The 14,981-nt window shown below is 52.0% G+C and overlaps 1 protein-coding gene across 1 annotated transcript; it reads right to left on the reverse strand.

Annotated features, from left to right (window-relative positions):
* Positions 1-838: 838 nt before the first annotated feature.
* On the reverse strand, positions 839-2,542 carry POU3F1 (POU class 3 homeobox 1). The gene has a single exon (XM_063418927.1). It carries the CDS (start codon positions 2,501-2,503, stop codon positions 1,388-1,390), a length of 1,116 nt encoding a protein of 371 aa, XP_063274997.1. The 5' UTR covers positions 2,504-2,542; the 3' UTR covers positions 839-1,387.
* Positions 2,543-14,981: the final 12,439 nt, after the last annotated feature.

Below are 14,981 nucleotides of genomic sequence, written 5' to 3' on the forward strand. Positions count from 1 at the left end.
CAGCGCTTTCGCTAGAAAATCCCCTTTAAAGCTTCTGTTTTCACAGCACACAATTTGTACTGAATAAAGTGGGGAAACCATCCAGTGCCAGATGTCTGAGAACATCAATAAATTCTCTGCCAGCTAAAAAGAAGGAATTTGGTCCTTTACTACCAGATTTCGATCAAGTTTTTAATCAGTGCAAGAACTCTGTATGGGCACATATTTCAAAAGTTCTCCCAACACACAAAACACTGCAAAATCCAAGGACCTGCAAAGGCAAAAAAAAATTCCTCGCATGCGACTTTCCTTGGTGCTGCAAGAGAAGGTTTAAAGCAGAGATGCAGGATCATTCTTCCAAGGACTGAGAATGCAAAAAAACTGTATTTTCAGCCTTTCTTGGCATAGCCACAAAATAATTCGGGCACGAAACCATGAAAAGGAAAAGCTGGTGACATCAGAAAAAGCAGGAGTGTGGTTTGAGTCGAAGGAATCTCGGTGTGCATGTTTTACCCCTGCGATGTGCGGGAGGAAAGTTACGGGCTGTTTTCCCTTCACACCGCGGAGAGTTGCGTTTTTCGGATCAGTAAAAACCCTGCGGGAGGTGCGGGGACCACGGCAGCGCATCCACGCCGGGAAGCGGCTCACCCAAAGCGGAGACCGGGCGGGCAAAGCCGCCGAGCGCCGCCGCTGCGGCCCCCCCGGGCGCGGAGCCCCCCGGGCGCGGAGCCCCCCGGCCCCACCGGGCGCGGAGCCCCCCGGCCCCACCGGGCGCGGAGCCCCCCGGCCCCACCGGGCGCGGAGCCCCCCGGCCCCACCGGGCGCGGAGCCCCCCGGCCCCACCGGGCGCGGAGCTCGCTCGCCTCGCCACCGGCCCCGACGGCCGGGCTGCCCCGGCCGCACCGCTCAGCCTGCAAAGACGACACGAGACCGGTTCCTGGGTAAATGGTTTATGTAAGTAATAAAATATTTACTATAACATAAATAGAAACGTACCCTCGCAGTCTACATTGGTTTGGCAATAAGAGATACAAACAAAAACCGAAACCCCAGGGAACGGACCGGACTGAACCCACCAACGGGAGGGTGAGAGCTCCGCGCACGGTTAGAAATAAATAGAGACGGGCCGGGAAATGGTTTCGAAGCGTCTCCCCGGGCGGGCCGGGCCGGGCAGAGCGGGAGGGGCCGAGCCGGGGGCGCCGCCGCCTCCCGGCCGCGCGAGGAAGGGAATAAATTAGAGATCGCAAACCTTTGGCTACTGCTGCGGCGGCCGCTGCGGCTCCGGCGGGCGAATAAATAGAGCGCGGGGCGCGGAGCGGGCGGCCGGGCCAGTCTGAGAATAAATTAAAACGCGTCCCCCGCTGCCCGCGCCCGCCGCGCCGCCGTCGGGGCCGCGGGCTCCGGGCAGTCACTGCACGGCGCCGGGCAGCGCGTGGTGCAGCGGCGAAGCGTCCGCCTGTGCGTAAACGTCCTCCATGGGCGGGTGCGGGACCCCGGCCGGCGTCATCCGCTTCTCCTTCTGCCGCCGGTTGCAGAACCACACCCGCACCACCTCTTTCTCCAGCTGCAGGGAGTCCGCCAGCGAGGTGATCTCGTGCGCCGAGGGCTTGGGGCACTTGAGGAAGTGGTTCTCCAGGGCGCCCTTGACGCCCACCTCGATGGACGTCCGCTTCTTGCGCTTCCGGCCCTGCGCCGCGATCTTGTCCAGGTTGGTGGGGCTGCCCGTGCTGGAGTCCGTCTCCTCCAGCCACTTGTTGAGCAGCGGCTTCAGCTTGCACATGTTCTTGAAGCTCAGCTGCAGCGCCTCGAACCGGCAGATGGTGGTCTGCGAGAAGACGTTCCCGTACAGGGTGCCCAGCGCCAGCCCCACATCGGCCTGCGTGAAGCCCAGCTTGATCCGCCGCTGCTTGAACTGCTTGGCGAACTGCTCCAGGTCGTCGGAGCTGGGCGCGTCCTCGTCCGACGGCTCGGGCGGCCCCAGCGGCGGCGGCGACGCCGCCAGTTCGTGCCCGCCCGCCTCCTCGGCGCCCAGCGGGTCGCGCAGCCCGTGGTGCAGCGCCGGTGCCGGCGGGCCCAGCATCCCGTTGAGGCCCGCGTAGGGCTGCGCGTAGAGCAGCGGCTGTCCCGACGGCGGCGACATGGGCGGCAGGTGATGCGCGCCGCCCTGCGCCCATCCGCCCGCCGCGCCGCCCGCCGCCGGCTGGTGCACCAGGTGCGGGCGGTGGTGGAAGGCGGCGGCGGACAGCTCTTCGCGGGGCCCCGGCGGGCCGCCCTTGGCGTGCTCACCGGGCGGAAGGTGCGCGCCCCCGCCGCCCCCACCGCTGCCCCAGTCCGTGCCGGCGCTGGGCAGCCACTGGTGGTGCGCCAGCCCGACGGCGTGCCCGGCGGCGGGGGCCAGTCCCTGCAGGTACTCGTGGTGCATCATCTTCTGCACCTCGCGGTACGTGGTGCCCTGGTGCAGGCGGTCGCCGTCGGGGTGCATGAGCGCGGCGGAGCGCGGCAGGTACTGCGCGGCGGCGGCCATGGCGAGTGCGCCGCGCCGCCCGCGCCGCGCTTTAGAGCCGCGCGCCGGGGCGCGGGGCCGCCGCGCGCCCGCCCCGCCCCCGCGCCCCCATTGGCCCGCCCGCCGCAGCGGGAGGCGCGCGCCGCCCCGCCATAGGGCGCCGCCGGGCGGGGGGGGCGCCGCCCCGCGATCCCCGCTCGCCATTGGCCGGCGGCGGGGAGGGCGCTGCCCACGGGATTGGCCGGCGGGGGCGATGGGCGGGGCGGCCCGCGGCGGAGCGGCCGCTGATTGGAGGAGCGCGGTTCATTCATGCCGAGCTGCCGGCGGCCGCACGGGCCGGGCGCGGGGGCGGCGCGGACCCTGCAAGGACCCTGCAAGGACCCTGCAAAGACCCTGCAGGAACCCTTCAAGGACCTGCAGGAACCCTGCAAGGACCCTCTGCCGACCCTCTGCCCCTTGGGTTTTGGCCGCTGTCCGGCAGGTGCGGAAGGTTGGCTCCTGCGGCTGCTGTGCGCGGTGGCCGCTGGTGCTTAGCCACTGGTGATCAAGACCAACTTGGGTCGTTAAAAGTCGCGATTGAGGGTTTTGGTAAACTTGGATGCTGGGAAGGTGGGAGCGCCTTCCTAAACGCTCCACAGGAGAGAGCAGCAAGGGCCAAGGAATGAGGATCTGAGATAGTTTGGGCGTCATGGGAACTGTGGGTCTTGGATGCTGCCTCAGAGGCAAGTCTCTGAGCCGGTTTGAGGGTTGGCACAGGATAAAGGGTGGAGGAATTTGTGGGAAAAGACAATGACAACAAGAAACCGACGTGTCTGGCAGTGCTGGGAAAGGGGCAAGGGATGTCTTAATTAAGCCAGCTCCCGACTTCATCTGGGCCTTGAGGCCTAAAGTGACTCAGGGTGGGCACTGGGAACATTCATCACTTCTACAAATTAATCTTTGTCTCTGTACTCCATCTGTAAGATGGGAGCAGAGACAGTGACCTTTGCCAAGGGCTTGGGTGAACAATGAACCGTGGGATCAATACGTGTACGAGGGTAACATGTCAATGGCCACACACAGATGCCCTGCGCTCTCCTCGGCTGGGCAGGGTGGCTCGCTGCTGTTAAGGACATCAGCTGCAGCCTCCTGAAAGGCTTTCTGTGAGGTGCCACGTCCCTTCCTGTGCCTTTGGAGGCACTTTGTCCTGTTCCAAAGCACAGGTTTGGTCTCGGGTTCTCCGGCCCCGCATGCTGGGACTGTTGGAGCCAGCAGACAGAAGAAACACTTTTGGCTTCTGGGTTTGGGGGTTCCAAGCAGGGCTGCTGCAGCCCCCACACTGGCACAGCTGCAGCACAGCTCAGTGCCCACCTCTGCCTTCACTGACGGTGCCACAGGGTGACAATGCTGCCACAACCACCCTGCGGCCGCCCCGATGTGGCGCACCCCGACCCTCGTGGGGTTCTCCCCGCTCCCGGAGCAGCTGCCGGGGTGGGATCACACAAGGTCCGGCTCCTCCTCCGGGCTTGCGGTGGGCGGGTGGCACCACCCAGCCCCGCGGGAGCCTTGCAGCAGCCCGGGGGCAGAGCTGCGGCCACGGGGCTGGGGAGAGCTTGGAGCTGGTCCTCGGTGAGAGCTCAGCGTCCCCGCGGGGGCCTGGGGAGCTGCCGGGCCCTGTTCCACTGAATCATGGCAGGACAGCTACGAGAGCGGCTCCCTTGCTGCTGGCGGTCTCAGCTACCCGCTGGCTTTGGGGACAAGTCCACGTGCACTTTGTGGAATTACCTGTAATTAGTTCCTTTCACCGAACCCACTGTCTCTTTTCAGCCCTAGAGAAAGGCTGGACTTCGTAGGAGAGATGGGTTCCAATAGATCATGGGGCATATTTCATTAGGAGAATAATTTATCTTATTTTCCTGAGGAATCCTTTGCACACACTGCATACGTTTGTAATGAATAGAAGCCTTTCAAATGATTCAGTGACATGCTGTAAAATATCATACTTGGTTGAGCATTTTCTGTATATTTTTTCTGACCCAGACTCATATTCATGTCAACTCTCCATGATGCAGTGCTATAATATTAAAATTTTTGGTAGCCAATTGCTTTTGATATTTATATCCATTTTTAAGGGAATCACAATGAATAAATGTGCCCAGCTCTAACTTTATGCAAAATAAGCTGTGGATAAATCAGTAAATCATTAATAGAATGAATCATTTCCAAAAGCTGAAGACTGGATTGCATTTCAAATTTTCATCTGTTCTGTGTTTCAGAAATTACCAAAGGAGAAAACACGTGTGTAGTAACTGAGGTCCCCATCACAGACTGTTTACACAGCAGTGCTGGTTTATTTATGTTTGATCAAATGATTTTTGTAAACCAAGGCATTGTGCTTTGGGCTTGTTCTGTTTAATAGAAGCACAGTTAAAACCTGGGAACAGCAAACAGCAGAGGAAGATGCGAAATTCCCATTTAACTCCTCCCTCAGTGATTCCCAACTGCAGAAGTCAGAGCCAGGTGGCAAAGTTCTCTCTTTTATTAAACAACATGAAGGAGATAAAAGCAAAGGAGAGGGTGCTGACCCTAAGGGAAGAGGACAGGAAGGATTAAGATGCCTGTAAGAGCACTAACTTCAAGAGCCAGACCTGCATATTTGAGTTCCTGCTATCCCTGTCTCCACTGAGGTCTGGGACTTGCACAGCTTGAAATTCCCTGCCAAGATTTCATTATATTTAAAGTGTCTAAAGTGTCTTCCCCTTTATTTATTTTTTTTAATTTTTATTATACCTATTCTTACTTTTACATAGCTTTTTCAGAGCCATACCATCCAGCAGATCCCTGTAGGAGGGCATCCAGGTTTCCTAGCAAAAGCCAGTCCCTTCATTAAGCCTTGCTGGGGATATTGGCATGCAGTCCATTCCCTCTTCAAGGAATAAACAACCCCACGGGCAATGTTCGATATGATTCATTCCCTGTGTGACTGTGGCAGCATCAGAACCTGCCTAATGCAGCTGGATGCGAGGCTGGTGGGAGGACTGAAATAATGAGGGAATGAGCACGGAGGGAGCAGGGCTGGAGCGCTGAGCACAGCCAGGGAGCTGCAGCTCCCCAGGCAGCCCCAGCGAGCCTCAGGACTGCTCTGAGAGAATGAGGAGGAGCTGTGGCCTCTCAGGACACTGAAACTGCCTCACCTCGGCCTCCTGCACTGGGGAAGAGCTGCTGCTCCTGCCCGTGCCCATCCCAGACACCAGCTGGATCAGACACGAGCAGGGGCTCTGCACCATTGCTGCACCAAGGAGAGACACAAAGCATCCCCTGTCAGCTGAGGGGAGGCCCAGAGTTCAATTCTGCAAGCAGAATCCACCTGTAAGTGTGAAACTGCCCTGGGAAGAGGAAGCATTTCCCAGAATTTTTAGCATGTTGCCTAAATGTCTTTCATCTAGGACATCTAGGAGCACAGATAGGAAATTTTTGCAGCTTGTTGGGTGGCTATACCTTTTAGCAAAATCTTCTTTTTGCATTGCACATCTAAACATGCAGAATTCTTAATTTGGTGAGTGACAGTTAACAAGTTAGTGGCTGGGACAACAGTGCATTTAGCCATAAAGGAACAGAGGAAGAGAACTGGAGAATAAATCACAGAGAAGAGTTAATACAAATGTGTGAGGTGTGCTCACTGTGATTAGCTGTAGTCATATACAGTCCTGTAATCATTTGAAAATTGTCCAGAAATATGTTCTTATGAGACCAAAATGAATGCAAAAAATGCTGTTGTGATCTTTTATTGAATCAATGAAATTTAGATTAGGCAGTCACTAAATTCCTGTTTACACAACAGACCTTAATGGCTCCAAAGGAAGCGCTCAAATGTAGTCGACAAATAATCCCTATTTATGAAAGCCCCATAATATGCATTTACATAATCCCCACTTTAAAAAGCTATATCAGCTCTAAAGTTCTTCAGCTCAGAGATATGCCCCAGGGGATCAAAAGTAATAAACAAAACAAAGGGGAAAAGATGTACACACACATCCACCACCATGCAGCACAGCCTTCAGGATTATCACAGGCAGGAGGAGGCAGGGGTAACCCACCAGCCCTGCTCACCTCACTCACCTCCAGCAGGGCTTGTGTGTGTGCACAGGGGTGAACACATGTACAGAGACATGAACACATGTACAGACATGAACACGTGTACAGAGATGAACACATGTACAGACATGAGCACATGTACAGACATGAACACATGCACAGGGATGCACACATGCACAGAGATTAACACATGTACAGAGATGAGCACATGCACAGACATGAACACATGCACAGACATGAACACATGCACAGGGATGCACACATGCACAGACATGAACACATGCACAGACATGAATACATGCACAGAGGTGAACACACACATGCACAGGGGTGCACACATGCACAGAGATGCACACATGCACAGAGGTGAACACACACATGCACAGGGGTGCACACATGCTCATGCCCATCTCCACAGGTGGCTCTGCATGGCTTGGAGCACGTGGGTGGCACTGCAGTGTCTCTCTGCATTCTTTCTCCTGGTCTTCTTTCACAAATACAATATTTGTTCATTCTGCATGCCCAGGAAGGGCCATAATGAAACAAACTCATGTTTTGAGGTGTATGTGGCAGCTTCAGAAAGCAGCTGATGGGACATGGGACTTTATTCCTACTCAAGATGACTGGAGAGTTGCTGATATTCCCATGTGATGGATGTGGCATTTTGCTGTCGAGGTGCTGTCCTTGAGATAAGAGGTATGAATCTTAATGTTGCTGAAGGGTTTGAATTTTAAAAAAAGCTGTTTCTTACTGTGGGAAACAAGCTGCTTCTGAAAAGCTGATTATTCAGAAGTGGGAATTTTGGAGACTGATTCCTTACCTCCTGTAATTTTATCTTGTCTTTGCAACTACCCATTGCTTAGGAACAAAATGTTATGAGTCTTGTCTGGTGAAGCCTGAGTCTTGCAATTTCTGATGGTTGGGTAAAATCTATATTGGATTCAGTAAAAGTAAGAAAGGGAAAACAGATTTAATTTTCAGCTTTAGAGAAATACTTTTGCTGCCCATCCATTCTGAATTCTCAGTGTGTCTTTTGCTTCAGAGCCTTTGATTAGTGTTTATAATATAAGTGAGCACACAGAAGCACAGGAATATTTGTATTTACCCTCAGTGCATGCCAGCATTCGAGTGCTGTGGAGTTTTGTGTGCACAAAGCCCAGAGCTCCCCTGTGGTCACTGGGGTGCTGCAGATAGCAATGAGAGCGTGCCCTGGCCTCTCCCCCCAGCCCAGCCCCTCTCCAAAAGCCAAATGGGATTTTTCTGCTTTGCTGGGGTGTCCAGTGTCCCCTCTTCTCCTTTGCTGCTGCCCCTGGAGAGCTCTGCTCCCCTCCTCCTGGGGAAGCCTCTCCTATCTCTGTGGAATGGCCAGAAAAAATCTTCACCTTAAACCCAGACTCCTTCCTGAGTGAGGTCAGGGGTGACAGGAGGGTTTAGCTGCACCAGCTGCCTGAGGAGCTGCTTCTTCCCAAAATAACCCAGGAGGTTGTAATCTCACTCTGTGTGTTCCCAGCTCAGTTCCACCTTCATAATGGAGTTTTTTTGTTTCTGTTTAAGGTGGATCTTTGCAGTTTACATAAAGCAACCACATGAATAAATACTCAGTTTAGAACAGATAAGACCTGGGGGTGAGTTTGGTGGGGGTTCAGCATGGAAGATTCTGCATTCAGCAGGTGAAGGTGTCTGTGGTTGTGGCATCACTTGACCTTGTCAATCTAATATCAACTGGAACAGGGAGCAGAGGCAGCTGTGACTTTACTGGAGCTCAGGAATCCCCACGCCTGCACCTGGACTCAGGAACTCTCTTGTGCTTGTCCCTCTGCAGCAATCTGCAAAGACCCATTGCTGAGGAAGGGGAATTGTACAGACAATGGTTCATTTTCACCTTATCCAGTCATATTTGGTGTAGGACGTGAGCGTTCCTTTATTCACCTCACTCCACACTGATTAATGATGCACAGTTCCATATTGACAGGCCACACATCCCAGGTTGGCTTCCCAGACTGAGATGTTTTGGGAAATGTACAGATACAGAAAAACAGGAAGGCAGAAATTTTCTTTGTGGCAAGGCTGAAGTGCAAGTGTTGGGAGATGAAGGGATGAATCCCTGTAATTTTGTTGTTACTACAAATTAAGCCTTGTTTAAACACCCCACCTGAGGCTTTGATATGCTGTATTGGTTCTAATCCATATATTTATGCTTTGTCAGTATGGATTTAAAGTGGTATAATTCAGGTTATTGTCAAGAGTCCTTCCTATCTTCTGCCTGAACTGCCACTGGGTGATAATTGTTGCACTTTTGGTGACTTTTCATCAGCCTTTTTGTGATAACTCAGGCAGAGGGCGAGTTCAGAAGGAAGGAAAACATCAATTTTTAATGAAATTAACTTCTCAGGTGAGGATGTGATTCTGGAGAGCAGGGATCAGGCAGCAGCCTTCAGATTACTCTGTTTCACCTGCCTGCACCCCAGCACACCCAGCACCCCTCACTGGGACAGGGGCCTGGAGTTCACTGCAGAGCTGATGCTGCTGGTGGCTTTTCACTGCTCCCATTCCCTCCAGAGAAGGGGAAGTGGTGAGCAGTGGGTGGAAGATAATGGGACAGCATCTCACTGAGCAACTGCTCTATTTAATGATGGGGCCACCAAAATATTTCATTTCTTCATCTCTATTTGAGCCAAGCTCAATGATGGAAATATCAAACCTGGCCATTTCTGAGGCTCATCTTTAACTGGCTCACACAGTAACTTCTCTGTCTGTGTTGCTTCTCAGCTACCTTTGGGTTTCTGCCCTCCCTTTGGCCATTCTGTTATTCTTTTAAACAGTTTTATTAACCTGTACTTCCTTCAGTCCCACTTGTGGGGGGGGTCAGCACCATGGAAACATCAAAACACAGCTGGATGTGAAGGGTCTTACCTGGAGAACGTTTTCTGGTGCAAAAAACCAGCATTGAAGTGAGTGGGAAGAGCAGGGATAAAACCTGTAAAGGGATAAACCCTGTAAAGGGATAAACCCTGTAAAGGGATAAACCTTTCCAGCCACGCTGCTGGGCAACTTCACACTGCTGCTGCAGGGACAGGAGGAGCTGAGGATGGGGATGGGGATGAGGATGAGGATGAAGGTGAGGATGAAGAACCTGCTCAGTGCTTTGGCAGGCTGTTCCATCTGTGAGTCACAGCTCTACAAGAGTCTCACCAGCCCCTTGGCCAGACAAGCTTTGCCTTCATTAACTCTTTCCTGCAGGAGACGTAGAAACCAATTAATTACAACTTAGACTTTATTCCATTAAACTCCTCTGAGCTCCAGGGGAAGAGCCTCAAGATTCTACTCTGATCCTGTTGCCACTGACGCCTGTAAAACCTCTCCACAGACTTGGGTGGGAAGAGACATGAACTCCATGTTTGCTTTCAGCCTGGAGCTGCCCCTCTCCCCAGTCAGCAGCTGCCTCAGGGAGGTGCTTTGCCTTCAGAGAGGAGTTTCTGCTGCTTCCAGTGGCACTGGACCATGTGTCCATTCACTGTAGGCACCATCAAAACCTTGCTCCCCTGCCTGATCTCAGATTTCCATTCTGCTGCTCCCTGTAAAGACAAACCCTGAGCTGTTCACCTTCCCAACTGAACCAGCTCGAGTTAATTGAATTTTCAAAGAGGGCTCATCACATCTGAAATGACAGGTATCACACAGTTTTGCTTCTAGAAGAGGAAGCTTTACAAACAGAGAGACTGGGAACTGGGCAAGCCTTAGAACAGAACTATTCCTCAATCTCCTTTTCATGGACTGTTTGTGCCTCAGAGAAGGCACAGGCCTGGATGAAGGTTGTGTGTGTCCCACTGGACTGGGTTCCACTCCTGTTGTGTTACAGGAACAAATCCAGTGCCATCACTGCTGCAACACCCCAGACCTGTCTTTGCACTGGTCCTGAAGCCGTGAGCCATTGTACCCTGCACAAGCAGCTGGGTTTTTAATTCATGGGCAGATTGCTTGGGGATTTGGTTGGAATTGGTACAAGGTGATGAGAGAAGGGATATTATTTACACAGCACATGAAAATGTAACTGTTCTGGGTGCAGCTTCAGTCACTGCAGTATAAGAAAGGTGTAAGCTATTGAGGAGTGTCCAAAGGAGGGCAAGGAGGAAGGTGAGGGGTTTGGAGGGGAAGCTGTGCAAGGAGCAACTGCAGCCACTTGGTCAGTTCAGCTGGAGAAAAGGAGGCTGAGGGGAGACTCATCACAGTTACAGCTTTCTGTGAGGGGAAAAGGAGGGGCAGGTGCTGATCTCTCTGGTGACCTGTGACAGGACCTGAGGGAATGGCCTGAAGTTGTGTCAGGGGAGGTTTTGGTTGGATATTAGGAAAGGGTTCTTCTCCCAGGGGGTGGTTGGGCACTGGAACAGGCTCCTGAGGGCGGTGGTGACAGCACCAAGCAGAACAGAGGTCAAGAAGTGTTTGGACAACACTCTCAGACACATGGTGTGACTCTTGGGGATGGTCCTGTGCAGGGCCAGGAGCTGGACTCGATGATCCTTGTGGGTCCCTTCCAACTCAGCTTCCTCTGTGATATATTCTGTGTTTGTGGATGTGGGACAGCAGAGTTCAAAGTCAAATTTCTCTTTGTTCCTGTGTGTTGCAAGCAGCTCACTGGCATGGGCCCAGGAGTTCTCAGACTGGTTACAGGACTGTCTCATCCAAGCTCTGATCAGTGCCACAACTTGTATTTCTTGTATTTTGTTTAACTCTATTGTGGGCCATCAAACTCCCACTGCAGTCACCAAGCCCTCAGGATCTGGCCTTTCTCTCCAGTCATGGTGCAGGGATTTGTCATCTCCTCCCTCTCACTGCTGTTCTGAACTCTTTTCTTCCCAGTTCCACTTATTTGGGTCAACATTTCCTACAACTCTCTCAACAAAACTCTCAGCAGCATCACAGAAGACTTGCTTTCTTCCTGCTTTCTTCCTGCTTTCTTCCTGCTGCAGGTGGCAGCTTGGATGTGTCAGGAGGTTCTGATGATAACAGCACAGGCTGCCCAGTGGGAATGGGACTGCACTTGCTTTTCAGACCTCTGTGTCTCCCAGAGTCAGGGCTCAGGGGCTCTGCCTGTCCCTGAGAGCACAGTGAGCCCTTCCCTGCCAGCCTGCACCCCCACTGCTGGCAGGCTTGGGCTAAGGGCAGGTTTAGACACCTGCTGCAGGTCTTATCTGGGTGAGGCAAGGCTCACAGAAGGGTCCTGCAGAGCTTCCAGCTGCCTCAGACACAACAGCTGTTTGTTCCTCTGTCAGCACTGTGGGTGGGTGGAGCAGCAGGGCATTATTAGCAGAATTTTCTTTCCATACCAGGCAGCAAAGCTGGCTTTTGCTAGAACATGTTGTTTTTTTTTTTTCAAATTCCTATCCTGAGATCCTAAAGTTACCTGCAGTAACTTAAAGGTGGAACATTAGAAGCTGCACTGCTGAGGAAGGTTTTACACCCCCTCTGCTCTGCCACAGAGCTGCAGCTGCCCCCTGACACCACACAGGATTTTTGTGAGATACCCGACCTCTGGTTCTGATTAAATAACTTGTATAATTAGATTGAGACATCTGCTTATCCCTGGGGGAAGAAATCCCTTTCAGCACTGGACTAAGTCTGATTTGGTTAATTACCTTAGCAGTTCTGTATTAATACACAGTTTCTCGATGGCAAGGAGCTGTGGTGTTAGGTTTATTCCTCCTTGCTTTCACAATCCTACAGTAAGGCAGTTTAGGGATTAGGAATCAGGCACTGAGCCCAGTATTTCCCTCCTCTTTTCACTCATGTCAACACTCTCCTTCGTTTTACTCTAAATATTCCCTGTTTTACCTGCCTGTGAATTCAGGTTCCACGTTCTTTGTTGTGCCTGTGAGGATGATCTATTCCCAGTGTCTGCTCAAAGCAATGCGTCCTGTGGTACTTGTGAGTAATTAAAATTCTCAGGGCTCTTTAGCAATGTGGATTTCTCTCAAATGGTTGCCATTGGCACTGCTGTTTCCCAGTTCACCCTCCAGGAGCAGAGCAGTCCCCATGCAGGTGGACAAGGTGGGAGATGGGGAGAGCAATGTGGGGACACCCTTGGGTTTGCAGATATTCTCCTTTTCCCCAGGCACTTGTGAGGTTGAACATCTGTGGGCAGCTGCACTGCAAAACTCCCCTGCAGCTGCAAGAAACTCACATTCACAGCTTGACCAGGAGTGAACAAACACATGCTGAAAAAGAAGCAGCTGAGATTTGTGCAAGCTTGGAAAAACCATCCTGAGGAGAGGCAGGAGCTCTGGGGCTGAGCTGTCCGTGGGGTGTGTGTGGTGACTGCTGCCAGGGCCCTGCACACCCACCAGCCTGAGCACCCAAAATCTGAGCTGATCATTTAAACAGCCTGATCTGGGGGCCCAAAAACACTCCTGGCAGAGGTGAGAGATGAAGCAGGAGCATAAGGAACGTTATGCAATAGAACATTTTTCCATCCAGAGATGGAAATTCCTAATGAGATATAAATTGTCTATTTGATAACCAAGCCATTATAGAACCAGAGATTCAGACTTCCCAGGGAAAATTCAGTTCTCAGAACCAACAGTATTTGCTATTTATCTGACTTGCCAGCCTATCTAAGTGCTCATCCTTTTCAGAATGCTCTATGGGTAGCCAGAAGGTGCTTTCAGAAAGAATTGTCCAGATGCTTTTCAAAGGAAAAAAATATATTTAGTGCAGAATTTAATTGTAACACTAAATCTGTGATTTTCAGAAAAGGTAATCGGGGTGGAAATCATGGGTGAGGAGAGGCCCAGGAACATAACATCAAATGCCTACAGGAGGTCAGAGGAAAAAAATGCTCTGTCCAGCAGCAGAGGTGTAGGGAGGACTGTCAGGACAGCACAGAGCTCACCCCAGTGCATCTCCAGGATAGTCCCAGGGCCTGACAGCTTGCAGAGATCTCCCATGACAGAAGTGAGGTTTGTTATTCAATAGCCACTAGCTTTTTTTAACCCTTCCACAACTTTGTCTGGTTTATTTTTTTTTCTATTTATGTAAACCTTCAGCATGCACAACATTCTGCAGTGAAGGTTTCTGCACATAAATGACACACTGTGCAAAGAGCCAACCTTCTTCTGTTTGAAGGACCAGAACCAGTGAACAGGTCACCTCTGGGTGACTTCTTCATGCTACTCACAATTCCAGAGACTGCTCCCATCTTCCAGAGACTGCTCCCATCCTGCAGTCACATCTTCTCACGCTGAGGAATCACAGTCTGTGGAGCTGTGCCTCCTGTGGATGCTGTTCTGTACCCCACATCAACCTTGATGCACATTTCTGAATATTTCCCGTGCATATAAATTCTTTGTCAGCTAGGAGAGAGAAAGAATTGAACAATTTAACTGGATTTCTGTGTTCTCAAGACTGCTGGGCCACCCAAAGCAGCAGCCAGGAGAGAAGTGCCTTTCAGGGGTCCAAACTGCTGTGGGGCAAATACATTACAGGAAAATATTAAAAGGCAACAAAACTGAACAGTCTGGGTTTTGTTAGCATCTAAACCAGCCCTTTGCTGGGCAAATGGTATCAATAATCTTTCTCACATCCTTTTTGAATAAACCAGAGGGAGGTGGGCAGGCACTGTGAGGGAGCAGCAGTGCCCATCACTGCCCCCCTCAGCACAGAGCCCAGGGGCTGATCTCCCACCACACCAGCTCCACTTTGCACCAAGGAACTTTTTGCCTTTTTTTTCAGGTCAGAAGGAGAGTCTAGGTTGGATTTTATCCTGAGTACTTTTCATTCCTCGTAACTTTCCCGTGGAAGCATGAAATATAGCCGGATACGTTTCAGGCAGGGCAATGGATTACCTCGCACCGACGTGCAGGCCCAAGGTGTCCATTATTTATAGACCTCATTTTCTTGTGGCAAATTTGCATAGATGAGCTCCCCGTGGGTGACAGGGCAGAGCTGTGAGCTCAGGAGGCAGCACGGGGAGCTGGATAACCCAGCAGCCAGGCATCACTTCGTGTTAGGTGGCACCAAGACTGAACCAGCCTGGCCCACAGGATGAGAGTGGGAAGAGTCTTGGAAAAACAAAAAGGGGCAGAGGAAAATTTTGCCAGAGAACTGAGCCTGCTGAGCTCTGGAGGCGATGTGTCGTGATTCCTCACATCACTTTGTCATCGTGACTGCTTAGCAAGCCCAGTGACCACGTCCAGGTCTGCCAGTGCAGCTCCAGTGTGTCTGGGGGATTCAGGCCCTGTCAGGGGGCTGAGCTCTCGTGTTGTCACCTGGAGTAACTTTCAGCTCTGGAGGAAGCAAACTGCTTTGTCAGAAGCTGCACAAACACTCCTACACCAGGCTGGAAGCAGACACTGCCAGGTGTCAGCTGGGTGGATTGCTGCTGCTGTCATCAAATGAATTCAGGTATTGATCTGCCAGGAGCCAGAATGTC

This window comes from Prinia subflava, chromosome 24, assembly GCF_021018805.1.
Source record: "Prinia subflava isolate CZ2003 ecotype Zambia chromosome 24, Cam_Psub_1.2, whole genome shotgun sequence".
In the NCBI taxonomy this organism is placed as follows: Eukaryota; Metazoa; Chordata; class Aves; order Passeriformes; family Cisticolidae; genus Prinia; species Prinia subflava.

Bases quoted from the DNA above. Each gene is read 5' to 3' on its own strand.
- POU3F1 (XM_063418927.1), bottom strand. From the start codon at position 2,503: ATGGCCGCCGCCGCGCAGTACCTGCCGCGCTCCGCCGCGCTCATGCAC.